The sequence below is a fragment of the Phoenix dactylifera genome, chromosome 16, assembly GCF_051530095.1.
Source record: "Phoenix dactylifera cultivar Ajwa chromosome 16, Ajwa_hap1_PhDact_Kaust_v1.1, whole genome shotgun sequence".
In the NCBI taxonomy this organism is placed as follows: Eukaryota; Viridiplantae; Streptophyta; class Magnoliopsida; order Arecales; family Arecaceae; genus Phoenix; species Phoenix dactylifera.
In genome coordinates this window covers 9,113,739-9,134,298 of record NC_143205.1, presented here as the reverse complement: position 1 = coordinate 9,134,298, position 20,560 = coordinate 9,113,739, and the positions used below count along the sequence as shown (strand labels likewise).

The 20,560-nt window shown below is 35.2% G+C and overlaps 1 protein-coding gene and 1 long non-coding RNA gene across 7 annotated transcripts in view; one reads left to right on the top strand and one right to left on the bottom strand.

Moving 5' to 3' along the window:
- The window catches only part of LOC113462576 (uncharacterized), a 47,371-nt gene extending 40,585 nt beyond the window's left edge, over positions 1 to 6,786 (top strand). For both annotated transcript variants that reach the window (XR_016398802.1, XR_016398803.1), the window contains 2 exons: positions 5,181 to 5,240; positions 6,576 to 6,786. This is a non-coding gene — a long non-coding RNA (uncharacterized LOC113462576). The remainder of the gene's footprint in view (positions 1 to 5,180; positions 5,241 to 6,575) is intronic.
- LOC103704782 (ABC transporter G family member 45-like) overlaps positions 1 to 20,560 on the bottom strand; it is an 82,586-nt gene that overhangs the window by 37,383 nt on the left and 24,643 nt on the right. For all 5 annotated transcript variants that reach the window (XM_088713031.2, XM_088713030.2, XM_088713032.2 and 2 more), the window contains exons 8-16: positions 17,103 to 17,193; positions 8,347 to 8,648; positions 6,092 to 6,690; positions 5,829 to 5,989; positions 5,603 to 5,706; positions 3,897 to 4,062; positions 3,618 to 3,787; positions 3,179 to 3,511; positions 2,690 to 2,980 (exon numbers count right to left, since the gene is read on the bottom strand). In XM_088713031.2, coding sequence (XP_088569157.2) covers positions 2,690 to 2,980; positions 3,179 to 3,511; positions 3,618 to 3,787; positions 3,897 to 4,062; positions 5,603 to 5,706; positions 5,829 to 5,989; positions 6,092 to 6,690; positions 8,347 to 8,648; positions 17,103 to 17,193 — 2,217 coding nt within the window. The remainder of the gene's footprint in view (positions 1 to 2,689; positions 2,981 to 3,178; positions 3,512 to 3,617; positions 3,788 to 3,896; positions 4,063 to 5,602; positions 5,707 to 5,828; positions 5,990 to 6,091; positions 6,691 to 8,346; positions 8,649 to 17,102; positions 17,194 to 20,560) is intronic.

The following is a 20,560-nucleotide window of genomic DNA, read 5'->3' as shown; positions in this document are numbered from 1 at the left end:
GAAAATAATAAAATTTGAACTCATTAATTACCCGATGGAGTTCCTATTGAGGTTTGGAAGTAATTAGGTGATGTGGGAGAAATTTGGTTGACTAATTTGTTTAATAAGATTCCAAAGACTAAGAACATGTCAGATGAATAGAGGAAAAGCACCATAATACTAATTTATAAGAACAAAGATGATATTCAAAATTGTTCTACTATAAATGGTATTAAACTTATGAGCCATACTTTTAAATTTTGGACGAGGTTGATTGAGCACATACTGATGTGTGACAAAAGAATATCAGGGAACTAACTTGATTTTATGCCAGGAAAATTGACTATGAAAGCTAATTTTCTTCTTCAAAGGTTAATAGAGAAATATAAAAAAAGAGCAAGATGTTTATATGGATTTTATTGATTTTTATAGAAACCTTAGAGAAGTCTTACGGTGGGTGTTAGAAAAGAAAGGAGTTTATCTTAGTTATATCAATGTGATTAAGGATATATACTAATAGAGAAGCTCCTAGTGTGAGAACTACTGATAATATTATTAGTGAGTTTTCAATCGCAACAGGTTTACTCCAAGGATCTACTCTAAGCCCTTATCATTTTGTGCTAGTTGTGGATGAACTTACTTGGCATATTCAGGATGATATTCCTTGGCACATGTTATTTACGGATGATATAGTACTACTGAATCAAACTAAAGCTGGAGTTAGTCATAAGTTGAAATAATGGAGACGCGCATTAAAATCTAAGGATTTTAGGTTAGATAGGACCAAGATGGAATTCGTAAAATGTATTTTTAATAAAATTAGAAATAGAGATGAAGATGGAGTAAAGACTAAGGATCATGAAGTTTCTAAGAGCGATCATTTACAGTATTTAGGATCGATTATTCATAAGAAAGAAAAGATGGAAGAGGATGTTATCCATAGGATTAAAGCAGAGTGGATAAAATGAAAAAGTGCAATTGGGATATTATGTGATCGTAGGATAATTGCCAAGTTGAAGAAAATCTTTCATAGGACAAACATATAACGGCTACATTTTATGATACAGAATGTTGGAAAGTTAGAAAATAATATGTACACAAGATGAGCTTGATTGAAATAAGAATGTTGAGAATCTTGAGATAGATGTGTAGTAATAAAGAAAAATATAGTGTAAAAAATAACGTCATTCATAAAAAGGTAGAGGTACCGCTAATTGAGGACAAATTGAGAGAAGGATGATATAGATGATTTGGACATGTACAACGTAGACCGAAAGATGCACCAGTACAAAAATAAATGCTTCGATGCATGCAGAAGGAGAGAGGGGTAGAGGTATATCAAGAATCACATGAGATGAACTAGTAAGAAAGGACTTCATGTCGGTATATCTTTTAGAAAGTGTGGCCTTGAATGGAGTGGAATGGAGGAACATGATTCATATAGCTGACGCCAACTAATTTGAAATTAAGACTTCGTTAAGTTGTAAGTTTGAACCAAATTAGTTTGAGGCTTGGGAAACCCATTTTTCTGTAAAATAATTTAAATTTGCTTAGTTCAACCATATAAGGAAGTTACCGAGGAGTCCCTGGATTTATCATTAATGATAATGCTACACCTTGTGGTGTCTTGAGGAACTCAATATAGCATGTTATGAGCAGATCGTATGTGGTCCTTTCGCACATTGAAAGATTTTTATACTACAATGACAAGTCTGCAACATTGTGAGTGTCATGCATATGATATATATAATACTTTAAACCTTAAGATGTCAAACTAAGACTTCCATAAGTGGATAAAGAACATGAAGTCAGATCTACATCTTGCTTGCTCAAACTCAAGTTCCCTATCTTTCGTACAATAAATTCCTAGAATATTCATCATGTTATTCGTTCTTTCTTGCATTATCAATGTCTACTAGGTTATCCTTTACCTCTATGATATATTATGAATTAGTGAGGTGGTGGTAGATACTTGTTATATAGCATATATCTTAGATTTAAATAAATTTTATTTCGATGTTGTGAATTCATGTCCAACATTGGGGCTGTAATTGATTGTAATATTTGACAATAATTAACTAGAGATTATACTTATTAGAATATTGCCCTTACAAGTGTCTTATCTAAGTGATTGCATGCACTCCAACATTCGCTACTAAGTTCCAGTCTTCCAGAAAATATTGCTGGCTTTTTGTCATTCTATGGTTGATACTGATTCATTTGAATGGGTGTATTGCCCTCACAAATGTGTTATTTCATTTATTGCTCGTGCTCTGAGATTTTCTTCTACGTTTCAGAAACTAATGCTGATTTTGATAAGTTGTGGTTGGTATTGCTGTAAAATGCTTTGAGGGGAAGAAAAGTTCGAGTGGTCCAGATTTTCTTTAGTCTGTCAGCTCTGTCCGGTTTTTCTAGTGTTCTGATGCAGAGATATTTTCCCTCTTTTTAATATTATAGTTGGTTGTTTCCAACTTGTTACTTAAAAGATATATGCAATCCTAGCAATTTAAGTTGCATAGCAAACATATCCCTATCAGACATCAATTTTAGGAGAATTTGACTTGTGTCTATTTGACAGTCTAATTATTAAATTTAACTTTGAAGGGTTCCGAACTGTTCACTTTCATCATGTAACTCTGACAATGTCATATTCTTTCATTATTTGTTCTTTGATTTTCATAAAGATTAACTGCAGTCAAGATTATTCTACCTCATCAAATGCTTCAAATATATCGATGCTTGGTTGATGGATCGTGCAGACAATGGTTCTCCCAGTGTCCACTGTTTTTCTCACGGTTCGCATGATAATTGCTGCAGACCGAGCATCTAACCCTGTTGTAGGTTCATCCATGAAAATGATAGAAGGGCTAGAAACCAACTCGACAGCAATGGTCAACCGTTTCCTCTGTTCTGCTGCAAGTCTGTTTGTTCCTGGTAAACCCACCATTGCATTGTTGAATGGCCTTAACTCAACCAGGTCCATAACCTCATTTACAAATATCTGGAGATGGTAAAGAGAGGTCAGAAATAATATCAAATTAACTTTAAAATCAAAGAAACATGACCACATACACAGATATATACTGATGTAGACATGCTTGCCTGGTGTATCATGTTGGTTACATGAAAGTGGTACTACAATATTACCATGTATATGAGTTGTGCATGTGTCATGCTCTAGAGTTTGGAAGCAACTTACAGTTCTTGTATGTGCATCAATATGGGAAGGCAGACGGAGCCGTGCAGAGTACTGTAGAGATTCATAGACTGTTAGAAAAGGAGAGTGATTATCTGTCTGTTCGCAGTATCCTGAAATCCTGGCAAAGGTCTTCTGCCTTTTTGGATAACCAGATATGCTGATACTTCCTTCAATGTGCCCTGCAGTTTTCCTTCCGGCCAGAACGTCTAGCAGCGTAGTTTTCCCAGCACCTGTCACTCCCATTAGTACAGTTAACACTCCAGGCCTAAAAGCTCCACTGACATCCCGTAACAATTGAAGTCTCTTCTCCCTGACTCCATGTTTCTTCAGGTTCTGATTATAACAAAGCAATGAGTATGAGATGATCAGGCATCATGCAAGTTAGATGGTTTTGAAGGAAAGAACTAGTGTTACTGCCAGATCAAGTTTAGCAGTTTACTTTAGGCATGTCGACATAGTAACTAATATGGCTGAATGCAAGGGTTAGGGGCTGAAATGGTAGAGCCTGCCCATAGTGGCATGTCTTTTCATCTCCTTGCTTGTCATTTTTGGCTGTCTTCTTAACATCCTTAGCCCCAACAGATGTGATGGCATGACTTTTATATGGAGCTGCATTTCATGAATTATCTAATTCACAAATCTTGTAATGGTCATTAAAGTTTTTTCTATATTAAATACAATGTACCTTGTAATTGTAAAGTTTGGATAGAATTTTTACCCTTGAGGTACTCCAGAGCGAAGATGCTGAGAATGTTGAAGAGAAGAACAAAGCCAAGCAATACTCCCACACAATACCAGAACCAATGCCACTCTGATAGCATCCCTCTTGATTGCAGAATGGCCTTGCCAATTGTATATGTGTTGTTGGGTCCATTGTCAGCTTTCTGAAATGTAATAGAACTATATCAATTTCTTGCTCAGAGAAGACACAATCAGCTTTAGCATTACAAAACAAAGTCTAATGTAAGTCTCAGTTGATGCGTTCATCACCCCTCCAAATTTATTAAGATTTAGGCGGGGGGAGGCATGGTTTTTTGAAGACTAGTAATGCAAAATAATAATTGTAAATACATAACTACTTGTAAAATGCTATTGTAAGGGCCAGAGTTATGTGGGGTATCTTAATTGTATGTCCAGACGATGGGTGTTTTCATCATACTGGCTTTCCAGTTCTGATCAGATCTTATTTGGGACAGATTTTGGATCATTTTGGTCCCTTGGTCTTATTTGTAATGATATCTACATCAAATGGGATCTGTGGAAAAGAAACCTGAGGTGTTAGGTGGGGTTACAGGAGAGGTTTGAGTGTTGAGGCAATAAGCTTATTTCCCACCAAGTTTTACGGGCATTGGAACTATAATATTATGTCCCATCTCCAAAGTTTCTGAGTCCAGCATTCTGTCGCTATGTTCTCTTCTTTTTCTGAGTTACGAAGCTCCATATTTCAAGTACTTTCTTGGATCTGAGGAAATACCTGATCTTTATGCTTTTAAAGTTGATATTAATTATGATTACTAGATGGCAAATTGTTTACTTTGCTGTTTTGGAATGGTTCTGGGACTATGTTGTATATGTGAAAGGGCCATCTTAGGTACTTCTTAATGAAGTAACTTAAACCATGAGCAGAGCCAACTTAACAGTTAGTAGTTTTATTCAAATAAGATGGGCGGAAGTCCAGCTGAAAATGAGAATGTGGTTGAGTTCAAACCTAGGTCTCTTGTTTTATCATAACTGACTTTCCCAACTTATCCAATTGGCACCTTGATTCGTGGGGCACTTAAAAGCTTGAAACCCCAGAGAGATTTATGGTCTTTTATCAGCTGGCAATTTGATATATCTTCAGCTATAAGGTTCCCACCATAGTTTGAACAGTCAGAAATGCCAGCTAGTATGTGGTGCTACTACCAGCACCCAGCATAAGCCAGCACAGCACCTATTTAACTTTTTTTTAATTTAATTTTTAACTGTAAAAGATGATTTTTTTTGTTTGTTTGTTTTGCAGTGTGCAACATACCTTCTGGCACTGCATGGCAATGCAGAGCATGTACCGTTCCAGCAAGTGGTTAGCTACTATCATTGATACTTAAAATATTAAAAGTTACTTTTTATCAAATGTTATTTAGTTGATTTCACATATTTATTGGCACTCCGAATAGTCTTTTTCTAGTGACCCTGAAAAAGTTTATTCATTAGAGAGGTACACAATCATCTTCTCGGTCTCATAACTTTGTTTATCGACAATTAACAGTTCTGATCATTGCTTTGTTTCAATGCTGTGTGCTTTTCATTTCATCATCTTGTGAAATGAATTGATGGGTAAATCCCATCATTTTCTCAAAAAAAAGGTTTTACTTATTGAACATATGGTAATTATGTGAAATGCCATGACAACATTTCTGATTACACGGAGAAGATGATGCTTACCCTGCTCCATCTTTTGTCAAGAAATTCATTGATGGCTACTGCATTCTGAGCGTATGTCATAGGAGAAAGCCAATAACCCCAGATCAACCATGGCTGGATATCATCTGATGAGATCAAAGTATACAGAGTCAATATAAATGTAAAGAAAATAAAATAGAAAACAGAACTTCTCATCCATACAAGGAATGCAAAATATGTGAAAGCATATCTAATCTAAGTGTCTAACCTTTTGATATGACAAATCCCCCTAGTATATAGACTGCTATAAGAGTAGCAGTTCCCAGCGTGTTGGCCATGATTTGTGTTCTTCCAATAACGGCAATAAAACGGAAAAGGCCCAATGACATCTGATGCACACAGAAAAATGCTAGGAACTGCTGAAAAAACCTATCACAACAAGACACAAGATTTATGAAAGCATCCTTGGATCAAATTCTTCCACATTAAGTGTATTAAGTGTAGAGAATGGGATTGAATAGCTACTGATACCTAATTGCTGAAGGTGCAAACCCAATTACATAGTATGTTAAACATGTCCATAAACCTGTTTCAAGGAATGATATGGGAAGGCTGAGGACTGTTATTGAAGAAAGGAGAGCCCATCCTGGCAAATATAATTGTGCCCTTTGCTTGTAAAAAATGGGAAGCCTCCTTATCATTATTGTCAATTCCGTCATGCCATTGAACATGACTATCACAACTCCACTAAATACTGCTCCCATATACCGGTTCCCATCAGCTATTGAGTGATGATTCATTTCTGTTCGGAAAAAAACTGTCATAGTCACAACAGCCAACAGTCCTATCTGTATGGCGATGAATATGTGAACTGGGGAATTCCTTTTCATCAATAGCATTTCTCTTGAGAAGCATGCTTTGAATAGCTTCCACTTGGAGATTTTGTATCTCTCTTCTAATCTGAGCATTTGATCATTCTCTGTTTGACCATGTGTCTGGTGGAACTCATTGGCAGGAAGCCGGCTGACACGAAAAGAATTGAAGGAATCTGCAAATTTTTGGATGGGTATGTACTGATATTTGTTTTGGTTACCCACCCAATATTGTGCCTGATCCATCTCTGAAGTTACCTGTTTTAGGTAAGATTGCACTCATTATGCATTGTTGTGGTGAGAATGGTCTGTTGACAAAACAATGAATGAATGGCTCCTGACTTATATTTTTCATGAATTGTACTTCAAAATATTATTTTATATGTATAAAAAATTCTGGAGTTTCTATTTTCCAATAAAATGTGTTATTATCAAAAATTTATAAAAAAGAATCACTTTATATAGTTTATACCTTCATTTTATCCTTTGTTTTTTCACCTTCCTTTTGCACAACCACTTTATTAATCCACTAGAGTGTTGGTTCCTAACTACATAGCAAAATGATTTTAAATTTGAACTCCATACTTCATAATTTGATGGCCTGCAACTACAAGAAATTATGTCTTGCTGTTGATATCTCCCTATATTTTTTCCAGGGTGGAAACATTTCTTTTATTTATTTATTTATATTCATGAAACCTTTTCCTATCTTCTTTTCTCACCAAGCAGCACGAAGCCATCTTATCTAAGCTTCAGCATCATGAGATTTTCAGTAGGTCAACCAGATCTTCCTTCAGGTGGTTCATATATTCTAAGTATGCATCTTGTTTGGATTGTTAGGTTGGTCAAAATGCTAACCAAAGCCAAACCCATCAAGACCCAACCAAAACCTGGCCTAACATAACAACGGACCCAACAATCCAAACCCAACTCCAAACTTTTTCAAACCAAATGCAATCTGAGTTAGGTTGGATTAAGCTTGGTCATTCAGTTACTTAAGGAAGGGTTTGAGCTGTGTTTAGATATTTACTGTACAAACATAATTTAGTTTTAGTTGAACAAAATTTGGAGCCCTAGAAAACCAGGGGTTAGGTTTATGTTGCATCAGATTTGACAAAATGTCACAGGTTCAAATCCTGTCATCCTCCTTACTGTAGTAATTTGAGATGGTTTTAGGTTGGAGTGGGTTACCCAAGCTTTCGATTCAAACCAAATTCTGACTTGTAATCTGAAATTTGTTTGACATTTTGCAATCCAAGGCCAACACAAGCATATGATGCCCAAATCAGCACATGCTATGGGTTGTGTTGGATGGGGCTCAGGACAACCCAGCCTGGGTAGCACTCCTAATAAATTCACTATAATCATGCAACATACTCATCATACCTGGAAGCCTTTTATCCGTTCCTTGAAGCACCTTCCTGATGACAAAATTCAAAGTCCATCCCCCCTAAGTTGTTCCAACCTAGCCCACATCACATAACAATCATTACAAGGTTCTCATATTCAATCCCTCGCCTCTACACTAGACAATCTTTAACTCCCGCTAAGCAACAATATGCAGTTCCACAACAATATATATCTATCTCTGTCAATTTAGTTTTGTCACAAGGCACTATTATTTACATATTCCAATTCCTACGTACGTGAAGTTTTCGACATTTTGTGTGGCTCCTAGTTGAAACATATTATTTTTCCAGAAAATTACATTGAATTGTTTTATTCTTTCTATGCAAATCATATGTTTATAACAAGTATAAAAGATCTTGTTCAACTTTTGGCTGAATCAGTCAATGTGTTATTCAATTTCTAAGATCCTTTCTTGATATCATGTTCTTGTTGTATGAAAAAGATAGAAAATTAAAAAGTCCATGCAACTTGATCATAGAAGGAAAGGAAGCAGGTATTGCATACCTCTTGAAGGAAATCTGCAGTGTTCTTTCTTTCCGGGCATTTGAATCCCATAGTTTCAAAAAATTCAAGAACATTTTCTCGTGGTCCTTGATAAGCAATTTGACCCTCACATAAAAGGATGATGTCATCAAAAAGCTCATATGTCTCTAAAGGTGGTTGAAGCAATGATATAACCATTGTGAGCTCCATAAAATGTGTTAGCTGCCGTAGAAATTTGACAATCTCAAAGGTAGTGGAGCTATCAAGCCCAGTTGAAATGTCATCCATGAAAAAGCTCCGTGCTAACCCTACTAGCATTTCTCCTACGACATAGCATCATAAATTAAATTATCATCATAACAAATTGTCTTCCATTTAGTATAGTCTTATAAGCTTATCTTACAATTTTTTTTTATGATAACAATTTCATTCATTAACTAATTAAGCTTCATCAAATCATATTCATTCTTTTTTAGATATTTCTTGAGGTCTTCTCTTAATAATAATATTTCTAGATAAAACATTAAAAAAATCAAAATGACCTTTTCAATTTGTTGTATTCTAATACATTGGCTTTGGAATAGTAAATTGAGTTCAGAATCACCTTAAAGCATGCAGCTGTTACATTTCATGTTAAACTGCAGAATAAAATTATGGTATTCCATGGTAATAGTCTAAAGCTCTCTGCTGTGGATGATCTTCCATTCTAGATACATAATATAAACACTTTTATTACTATCTATGAGAAAATTTATGTTCATTTATTAATTTGTAATTTTAGTATGTTTTTGTCCTTACTGATGCTTACAGTGGTAGTGTTGTGTAATGCTTCTGGCCTTGGGATATAGTATATTCTATCTTCATCCAACAGATTGATGCAAAAGCATGCATTTAGGTGTTCTTCGTGTATAATTTGTTTCAAGGTGACAACAAGTGCTTCATGCAAATTATGAGGTGAATATGTTATGAAAAAAAATCATATTTCATATTACAGATATTGGTTCAGCATATACAAAATGTAACACGTCTCCTAAAACTTGAGCTATAGAGATATTGCAGAAATTTAAATCACAGTAGTGACTTACAGACAGTATAAAACATAGATTCTCTTATGCTGATTATCAGTGTTTTTTAATTAGCAACATAATGTTGTTTGTTGTAAATTCCTAAGCATGTACTGATTTGAACAATTAAAACTTGTTGATGGAACTTCGTGTCTCTATCATGCATCAATTATAGGGGAATAACAGCAGCATCTAGCTGTTTAATTGGATCTATCTTAAGTTATTTGTTATGATTGAGTAATATATGTTGTTAATCAATTTTGTGTTAATTAAGATGGATAGATAATGGACCGGAGGAGGCCATGATATAGCTCATATTTAATTATTCAGCATTATTTTGTAATGATCTTTTTATCCTTATTTGGAATTTCCCAGCGGTAAAATACATTAAACTAACCCAACCTGTTAAAATAATTAGTGACTTAGGAAAGTAAATGTGCTGGAGCATAAAGCTGAGTTCATATAAGAGGAAGCTAGGGCTCTAGGTGTAGTTCTTATTGGAGTAGTATTAGTATAGTCTTCATGGGCATAAGTAAATGATGCTTTAGTCATGCCACAGCAGAGAGCTCATGGAGCATAAAATGAGTCATGAAGTAGGGAGACAGTACTGATATAAAGCTAGATCTAATTTACATCATATTGTTAAATTTGTTGTTATGATCCAACTAGTGCGTAAGACACAGTTCAGAGATATGTAGAGAGAATCAAATAGAATCTGTATTCTGCAACAGTGAGGAGATTGAAGGGGCCAAATGTTCAAGATATGTGGAGTGAAGATTGTTGATAACTTAAGTATTTAACATAAGAGTCGTTGTGGTTGCTCGACGACATGATTCGGTATTGCTCTCACGTTGTTCTCTGTTAGACCCGTTCTGACACAATAGAGAGGGCGGGGGAGAGGGAGAACGAGAGAGAGAAAAAAGAGAGGGAGAGGGGGAGGGAGGGAGAAGGAAAGATTGGTGGAGGCCGGCGAAGCACGTCCTGATATGGTAGAGAGGGTGGGAGAGAGGGAGATTGGAAGAGAGGAAAAGAGAAGGAGAGGAAGAGAGGGAAGGAGGAAGGTGGTGGACATTCGACGGAGGCCGATAGAGGGCTGGAAAGCCGCATTGAGGGGCTCAAGAGGGGATCCGCCTCTAGTTCCCATATTTTGTTCGAAATAGGGGTCCTGGAGGGGGCCTCTTTTTACGTTAGAAAATTTTAAGTGAAGTCGGCAACCCTCTTGCAGGCTTCACTTATTTTTTTAAAATAAAAAGCTTTTTTTTTATTTTGAAAAAATTAAGTAAAGTCGGAAACGGGTTTGCCAACTTTACTTAAAAGTTTCGAAAATAAAAAAGGGCCCCTCTTCCGGGTTCTTGTTTCAAATGAAATAGGAGAATTGGAGAGGGAGCCTTTGCCGGCCATTCACCACCCTCCCTCTCCCTCCCTCCCCCCTCTCTTGCTCTTTTTCTTCTTTCTTTCTCCCTCTCCCCCTCCATCGGTTTCTCAATTTTATTGCTAGAACCATCCGATCTGCTGCCGGTACGACTTAGTACGCTCTAACCCGGACGGTTTGGGATGGTTCCACCTTCTTATTTTAACATATTGGTTGTTAATAACGATACTGATATGGGAAAATGGAGTATTAACAGCAAATCAATTAGTTGATATGGAAAATGGAGTATTAACAGCAAGTCAATGTGTTACAATTAACAGTTTTTAAAGGTCTACTCTTCACAAAATGCAGTGCTACAGTGAATTGGAACACGTGTTATTATGTGAAGGAACAAATGTAACTACTTTGTTTTTTTCATTATCATTTCATCAGAACAACATGTGGTAGATTAATAATATTATATATATATATATATATATATATATATATATATATATAACAAATTGGAAGATTTGAACCTAAAAGGGCTCCCAATTGTTAGGAAGTACAATTTATATTGTGGTGGCTAGTTGGAAGTGTTTTGAATACTTATAATCTTGGTGAGGCATGATGTAGGGATATTCCAATATACTGTATTCAGATAATTATGTTAGTAATTGTTAGCAATTGAGCGTATTTTCTAGGGTTAATCAAAGCAGTAGGTGATGAAGTTAATCTTTTCTTCCTTCTTAATAGAAATTCATGTTAGGATATGGGAGTTTGGCAGACCCTTACCTGCTCATAAATAGGAATTCAAAGGTACAACTAATGACTGTCCAAATTCAAGAAAAGAAAGAGGGAATCCAAGAAAATGCCCCTAAAACATCACATAAAATCCATAACTTTTGATGGTTTTCACCACTACCAAGCCACATCTAAGATGGAAAGAAAAAACACCATATCAAATCTCCAGCAGAGATAATACAAAAGAAGAGAACCAAGGACACCAAAGCTTAAGATCAACAGCAACAAGGACTAAAAGAATAGAAACATCATCAAAACCTGAACTTAAAATAGGCAACATTGTCGACCACCAATAATGTGGAAATTCCCTGGAGAAATAAGATAACCAGATCAATGAAAGAACCTTCACATAGGTATGATAAGAACCACACTCCTTATCTAGAGTTGAATAGGAGCCCCTTCATTTTGGCAAACCAGAGTAGTCAACTTCCAATTCCAGCTTCCAAGACTCATCACTCTTAAGCCTCTATGTCCTCTTCTTTGATCAACACTTCTCGCAAGCATTTTCCCTCCAACCATAACAACCACCCAAAACTCCAACTGCATCTTCAAAGCTAGTATCTTGCAGAGCTTGGGTCCTTATCACAACACCAAGATCAGCACCAAACCAAACATACACCCTATCAACATCTTGAAGTCGATGCCCATGGAGTTAATTTGACAAAATTGGAATAGAGATGCCTTATCCATAAATATTTTAACTATTCATTTTAAGTTGTAAATATTAATGTTTAGCCTTCTTCTTTACTAATATCAAAATAAACATGAACCTTTACATTTTTTTTATGCAAACTGTCATAGAAGTTAGAGGATGTTAAAGTTACCACTGAACTTGGAGGAACTGATGGTGTCTGAGAGTGTTGACTTAATGTTACCACATATTCCAAGATCTGTAATGCTCCTTTAAATTTCCCTAGAGGTGCATGCATGAGATATATTAGGATTTTTTTATTTATTGACTATATACAGGAGATGTTCCAAGCAACCTCTTGGAATCACCATTGTTCTATCAATTCTCTAAGCAAAAAAGAGAACCGCCATTGTTGATCTTTCAGGCATAAATCTAAATTCCTTTATAACGAAGTAATAAAGTGGCTACAATTAACTATTCATGTGAGCTAATATATATTTAAAAAAATCGATATGATCTTATAATGTAGATAAACATTTTGAAAGTGGTGTTTGAGAGGTGGCTTTGGAGAAAGGAATAGTAAAGAGCTTTCAGTGATAATCAGCCTTGCATACTTTCATCCAAATCAAGAAATAATTCCTTCTTTCCCGTCATGTGGTTGCTTGTGCCGGTATCAAGATACCATGCATTGCTTTCATTCTTCTCATTGTCAACATGAGCCAACAATAAAGTAGAAGTCGCCCCATCAATACTCTCTTTCTCAATGATATTAGCTTGCTCCCTAACTTCATTGCCTTGCTTTGCCTAACATTCATTGCTATAGTGCCCGTACTTGTGACAATTGAAGCATTGCACATTTCTCTTGTCAAAGCTTTGTTGATTGGATTGATGATTGAAATGCCTCTTGACCTTCCTCTTGGAGGGAATGATAACAGACTTCTTCCACCATGTCTTCCACGTCTTCCTCTATAATCGAAATTTCTTTCTTGATTACTAAATCCTCTTCCTTGGTTTCCATAACCTCTTCCATGGCCTCTATAACTTCTTCCTCGGTTCTCATAGCTTCTACCTCGGCCTCTTTGAGTACTAGCAATATGGAATTCTTCCTTGACATCTTGCAAAGAGAGCTTGGATTGGAGAGTTTGTTCTAAAGAACTAGAAGACTTCTTGCTCAATCTATGCTCATGAACTTGTAGTATTCCTATCAATTGATCAATTGTCATGGTGCTCAAGTCTTTTGTCTCTTCAATGACTATCACCACATGCTCAAATTTTGGAGTCAAAGAACACAAAATTTTCTCCATCATCCTAACATCATCAGTCTCCTCACCATTTCTTTTCATTTCATTCACAATTGACAATGCTCTTGAAAAATAATCCGAAACGGACTCTAACTCATTCATGCTCAACTCTTCAACTTCTCTTCTCAAAATTTGGAGCCTCACTTTCATAACTTTGTCAATACCCCTACAAGCATTCTTGAGAATTTTCCATGACTCCTTTGAAGTTTTGGCATTAGAAATTTTTTCAAAGTTAGCTTCATCAATGACTTGGTAGAGAGCAAATAGATCATGATCGTCAAGAACTTTAAAAGTGACTCCTGGACCAAATGACTTCTCAACTGGCAAGGGAACTAATAATTTGCTTGAAGGGGATGGCACAAAGTTCACAAACTTACATCCTTTGAAAAGTGCACTATGGATGGTAATAATGATATGAAGTAAACTATACATTCTAAAACTAACTAATAGAAAGCATTATTTGGGGCAACACATAAGCATCATTTGAGGTGATGCACATTCATTTATTATGTTATATCCACTGTATTCTTACTGATATTTCTAATCATATGCATGTTGAATGGAGCTATCTCCAATTTGATCATATTGGAAGTTTGATTTCTAGTAGGATTTTGGCAATCAAATCCTTTCTTATTGACCTAAGTGAATATGTAAATGTTACAAGTTTGATTTGTCTTTGTAGGTTACAAATTAAATCCATAATTCATGCTTTGCAAGTAATGAGATTACATTATCATTTGTAATAGATTTTCTTTGGTATTTACTTCATATAGAAGACACGTTACATAGGAAAATGTACTAAATAAAAAGACATGATACACAAAGATATCCTAAGTAATGATTAGCATCCGTACTCCACATTTTTAACCTCTTATTATATTATCAATTTTGACAACTACTGGTAGTTAACTTTTAGAATTATTGGAAATCTTTTTGCATATACAACAATTCATGTTCAAGTAAATACATATTGCCTGATGGCATATCCCACCCATTCCAATCCTCCCAAAAGATTATACTGAAGAAAAAAGAACAAAAAAAAGGAAAACAGAGTTACTAACTTATTTTTTTGCTTATGTAAGATGCTCCCTTCCATTAGCTATAACCTTCTCATGATAACCTGTCAGTTTCAAGTCCTGCCTTTATTGTCTCAAAGTAAGGCCAAAATTAACCATCTTGGCCTTGATAAAGTCAAGCCTAATGTTTTATAAATGCAAAGTTGCTTCTTTCTCCACTTCTTTGTCCTCCTAGATTCTAGTACAAGATAATTTCTCCCATTATTTGGTGCCATTCTTCATACCTTTTCCATGACCATTTGTTCCAACCCACTGATATCTCTTGGTCAGGTTCACTGGTTGGTATGCCCGGTTCCCCCACCTTTTGTTCCATTTTCCAACAAACAAGCTTGCTTAAATTACATGGTCCAAAACATATGCTGCTGTTAGCATCACCATTGAAAAGTTATTCCTTCCTAATATAAAAAAGAAAAAACAATTTTACTATTCTCACTGGCTAGAGGCAAGGCTCATTGGTTTCAGCTATTACTTGAGCTGCTCTTATATTTACTGAATGAATTTGAACCTATAAAGTTTGGATATGAATATGGGACACATATACGACATGATCCTGACATGCCAATAGGCAAATCTTGAAATAGTAGAATATGATAAGACTAACGAAGATAATATATATATGTTTACATATAATAAAGTATAATAGATTAACAAAATAGCATGTCCATACTTTATACAATAGCATTTATATCCACAGACTTCATATTTAATGGTCATTCAAAGCAATAGACCGTTAGCGATATACTCCATCCCATAACATCAATGTGACAACATTACATTCTCCAATGCTAGCTATTTATCATTAAAAACTTTAAATTCATCAAAGAAAATTTAAAATTAAAAACATTTCCCTGCATCCCTGGATTCAAAGGGAAAATATGATATCGAAGAAGTCTCTCATGTTTTTTAAAAAATTTCAGAAAAGTAATACATATAACAAGTATTCTATATGTAGCTTAGAAATGTTTGACTAGTATCAGTATTTGAGTATATTAGTGATGTTATGAAACTGGTCAACCATCCTTCAATTAGATTATGATATGTTTTAGAAAATCAACTTGTTTCCTATTTCTTTTATTGGATGATGCTTGGAAAGGTTCCTCAGAATTGCTATAGTAATATAACATGAGCAAAATATAATGACTACAAGAAAATAGCAATAACTTATGAACACCTTTTCATTAGAAAAACAATGAGACTACACCCTGTTTCAGTTTATTTAATGTAACCCAGAAATAAGAGAAAGGGAAAGTCTAGGGTAAAGAATTAGAAACAACTGTAATTATACCAAATAAATCAAAAACTAACGCAATACGAATCAGACCACATTTCCAAACTTATAGCCTCTAGAAGCGGCCTCATGACAGGTTGTTGGTTATGAACTGTTTATTTTGATGACTTATAAAAGACATTTCATTTCATGATATTCTAATTCTACATGCATATATAAAGAAAGGCAAGATGTTTAGTTTCTGATTCCTTATAAGACAGGCATCATGACAGATGTATTTGGCCATTCATGATGTTATAATCCAAAAACATGCCTCTTTCTCTGAATAACATTTGCAAAATGTGACTGTTGTTTACTCCAAAAATTTTCATTCTAAATATACTGGTGTTTGGGAGAAATAGGTGAATTGTTGAAACTAAATGATGGGAATGGGAGGAGGTGAAGAGATGAGAGAACTTATGTTTAGATATGAGCACTGAAGGAAAAAAACTGGGGAGTCCCATTCGCACTCTGTCTTTCTTTGTTTTCCTTTAATTCAGTTTCCCCCATTGCATACTCAACCTAAAAACCAAATCCTTCTACAAGTTGGAGGTACAAACAAGCAAACTTTTCTTGATTTGTTGATGGTAGCTGGGGAGGACGAGGACTTTCTCACAGTTAACATAAGTGGATTGTACAATATAAATTTGATCATGTTTTCTTGGATGGATGGATGGATTTATGATGGGGATTTATATTGGCTGGAATTGGATGGAACAAAATGGTCCAAGCTGATGGATGGATGGATAAGGATTTAAAACATGATCAAACTGAAGAGCTTCACTCCAACTGGAATCTTGGGAGCAGAAACTGTAAACATTGTGATGCAACGAAACTAGTAATGCATTTTTTGGAAATTTTCTTGGCATGCTCAAGGGGAGTGGTCCGCGTCCATCAATCCAATGAAATTCTTAAAGACCATTTTGAGTGCTCAAGTTGTAGCTAATAAGGATGAAATAAGATTGTTTTCACAAAATTATTGAAGAGTAGGAACCTGTATACTACATCAATAAAGTAATTATTGTGATGTGTTGACAATTGTTCTTAGCCCCACAACATGAAACTTGCCAATAGTAAGCACATGTTCTTATATCATGAAGCTATGAAGTATAGAATACCTGCGATCAATGCCTTGTAATTATTCATATATGTACTAGATGGAATTAATTAGGCCATAATGTTTAGTTAGTACTATCAAATTTTCAACAAGAAATACGAGAGTACGAAGAGATCCTTGTAACCATAAACTTAGATTGGCAAAGGTAATTTAATTTATGCCATACCGATGGTAACTCTCTTTTTTTGACCCCCAGATATTCCCCTTCTCATCTCATCACCTATTATTGTATCTGCACATTCATTCAAGCCGAGCATCTGGGAGACCATAATGCATAAGAAAATTTGTTAGAGACATCGAAGTTTGAAACCATCTCGCATTCTAATAGTAGTGAAAAAAAAACAAAAGAAATTTCTTCTTTTATAAATTATGCTTGATCTTTTGATAGATTTAAGTCATGCGCTGACAACTCCAGTAATGGCACAACAAAGTTTGTATATAAATGTTGTATGCAATTGTATTCTTCAACCAACAATTAAACGTGTGCAATAACTTGCAAATGAGAATATGAGCAGCAATAACATATCAATGCAGAAGTTGCATATTTTGAATTCTAAAAATTCAATATAATACATTATTATCAACATATCAGATGCAATTTCACTCCTTTTCATTTGGTAATTTAATTTTTGAAATACTGGATTTTCATTTGATCTCAAATGTTAATGATATATTTTTGTTTATTCTTTTGTTGAGAAAAAGATGGGTAATAAATCCATCAACATTTCATTAAGCTCATGACATGTAACAAGAGAAGCTTGCATACTATAAGGCCTTGAAAATGGTTTAGATCAACACAATTTCAAAGGACCATTGACTTCAAAGACTAGAGGCTTCCTTCAAAGGTAAAATATGGGCTTTGGCACAAAATCTAAACATTCTTGAGTTCCCACCCTTCCATATCTTCCACCAAATCAAGGTTCATTATACTAGTACCAAATTCTATACTGTACCTTATTGGTATGGTACTTAGTATAGTACGGTACAACACTATAACACTATAGGGTCAAGGGAGACCTCTTGCTTATCCCTGATCAAGGTGTAATATATTTGTAATACCCAACAAAAGAATTGGAACTGGTCCATTTGGCGGGCCCAGATTTGATAGTTGGCCCACGAGGAAAAAAAATTGGCATGTGCTTAGCACGTGCGGAGCGAGAAAAAGACTCTCGATGGGACCCTTCTTTCTCTCGAGTTCGTCGGATGGAATTGAACTCCGGGCCGGATACCGGTTGCGAACCAAGCTCTATTTATAGCTCCTCCCATTACCCTATCTACCCTATGGAGATCCAGCCACTGCTAGAGTATTTCTTCGGATTTTTTCTCTGAATGCCGATAGCTACCAACACCATTGCCACTGCCAATCATCGTTAGAAGCCAGATAAAAACCTGACAACATTTGTTTAACTTTTCTCTCCTCTTCTGTGATCTCTGGAAGCCCAATTCTAAGCAGTGATCGCCGCATTTTTGGTGAAAAAGGAGATGCTTTGTTTCCCGTGTTTCAGTAGATCGACGTTTTTTTCTTCTTTCCGGCTAGTCCTGCCGCCGATGCTCATTGTCAAGGTCCTTCAGCCCATCATGGTGGCTGGAAGCCATGGCCGGAGCTCTAGTCGCCGGGATGCTTTGATTTTCATAATTTAAGAGGTTTGAAAATGCTATTTTTGACCAATTTTAGCGTCACCGACTGCCTATTGCTTCTAGTCTTTGGCCGCCTATTGGCCAACTGTGGGTTGCTTGACCCCGAGGCATTACCCATAGCCACCCTCTTCATTCCTCTTCCCTGGTCAAAGAAAGAAACTTGTTCTCTCTTTTTTTCTCTTCCCATTCTCTCATGTTTTTCGCTACATGACTCTCTCTCTGCTCTCGCTAAGATTGTTGGATCCAATAAAGCACTCTTCTTAGTGATTTTGGATTGACTTTGGTGAAGGGGGTCCTAATCTTTTAGCTACTAGGCAGTGTGCAAGCCCCACCTTTGCCCTTGCAGGAAACTATTAGATTTAGTCAACCCTAACTTCTGTTGAACCATCTATACTCAATCATGATCAGATGAAATCATCTTGATCGGACCAATTAGGATATCGGGCACTCCTACTTAGTCAGCCCTATGAGGGTCTTGGAACTTAAAATTTTTAATCTCAAATTAATCATATTTGAATTTTAAAAATTCGGATATTAGGTTCTGAAGGAGGATTTTAGGATTAGTTGGTTGTTTGTTCATTATTCGTGTAAGGTAAGTAATGAACTGCTTTTTCTAGATTTTTTATTTATATAATACTATTTTTATATAAAATAAATTGTTAATCAAATTTTATGTAATTTATGAATTTTATGAGATAGTGTTTTAAATGAAAAATAGATATATAATTAGGAGTAATATTTTTCAAACTATTGTTATATTATTTACTGATTTTATTTTAGATATGCATATTTTGATTGGATTATGATATATATGTTATTTTGTAAAAAGAATTTGGATATATATCATATTTGAACTCTCAACTTGACTATGTACTGGATCCTACCAATTGGAAGTTAATGCATTGACACTCTGACTATTATTGAGCTTTTCGATTTTGCTTTTAGCTCCGCCACAATATATAAATGTAGTATTCTAGTCCTCTCCACATGGTACAAGCATAGTATTTCAACTCACTTCATAGAGTATAAGTGCGGTTTTATTTTTGGCCTAGCCATAGGGTATAAGTATGACCAGAGTTATAGGTTATTGATTTAAATATAATTTGTTTCAAATTGGATTTATAATTATGTATATGGATATTTGAAAGATATGGGATTTAATGAATTTGTGTTTGGAAATAGAATTGGTTATCTTTATATTGATTCGTGGTAATTTGTATTTTACTATTGTATCTTATGTTATTACATAAATTATCTAGTTAGGATATTCATTACTTACTAGGCTGTCGATCTTATTATTCTTTTTTTCTTTACAAATTTAGATACTTAATTCTAGATGTAGGCCCTATTATGAGAATGAGACTAGAAGTGAGATTCAACAATATTTATATAGTTTGGATTTAGTCTTATTATAATCTTTTTAGGGTTATTGTCTGAGGTTTGAATTATGTAAGATTTAAATTTTATTTGATAGTTGGATTTGTTAATTAATTGAATTATGGCTTTTAGTTATTTAAATTATCTCCACTGTGATGCATTTGATATCATGTTGGAATGCCGTGTATACTTGTGGAGAGAGTTTTCCATGAGTATGCAGTGGTTGTCGCGATTCTCGGCTTTCAATCTCGGATTGGGGGCACGACAACACTATTAGATGGTACAAGTTGGTGTACTACAAAGTTGGACTGAATTAATCAGTCCACAAAGTTCAAGTTGCTTCATCCTCTATATTGTGTTCAATCACAATACGATACTAGTATGGTATGATACCCCAAATATAGGACAATACGAATCGATATAGAGAATCATGTACCAATTACATTTTCAAAATACTGCCACCAATTCTCTTTTGTTGATTTTTTCTCTCCTTCTAAAAGGATGAAAATGAACCCGCCCAAACTTACCATTTCCTTTTTAAATGCTCCCAAATCTTTTTAGTATAGGAACATCTAAGGAATAGATAATCAGCTGTTTCTGCACGATTAA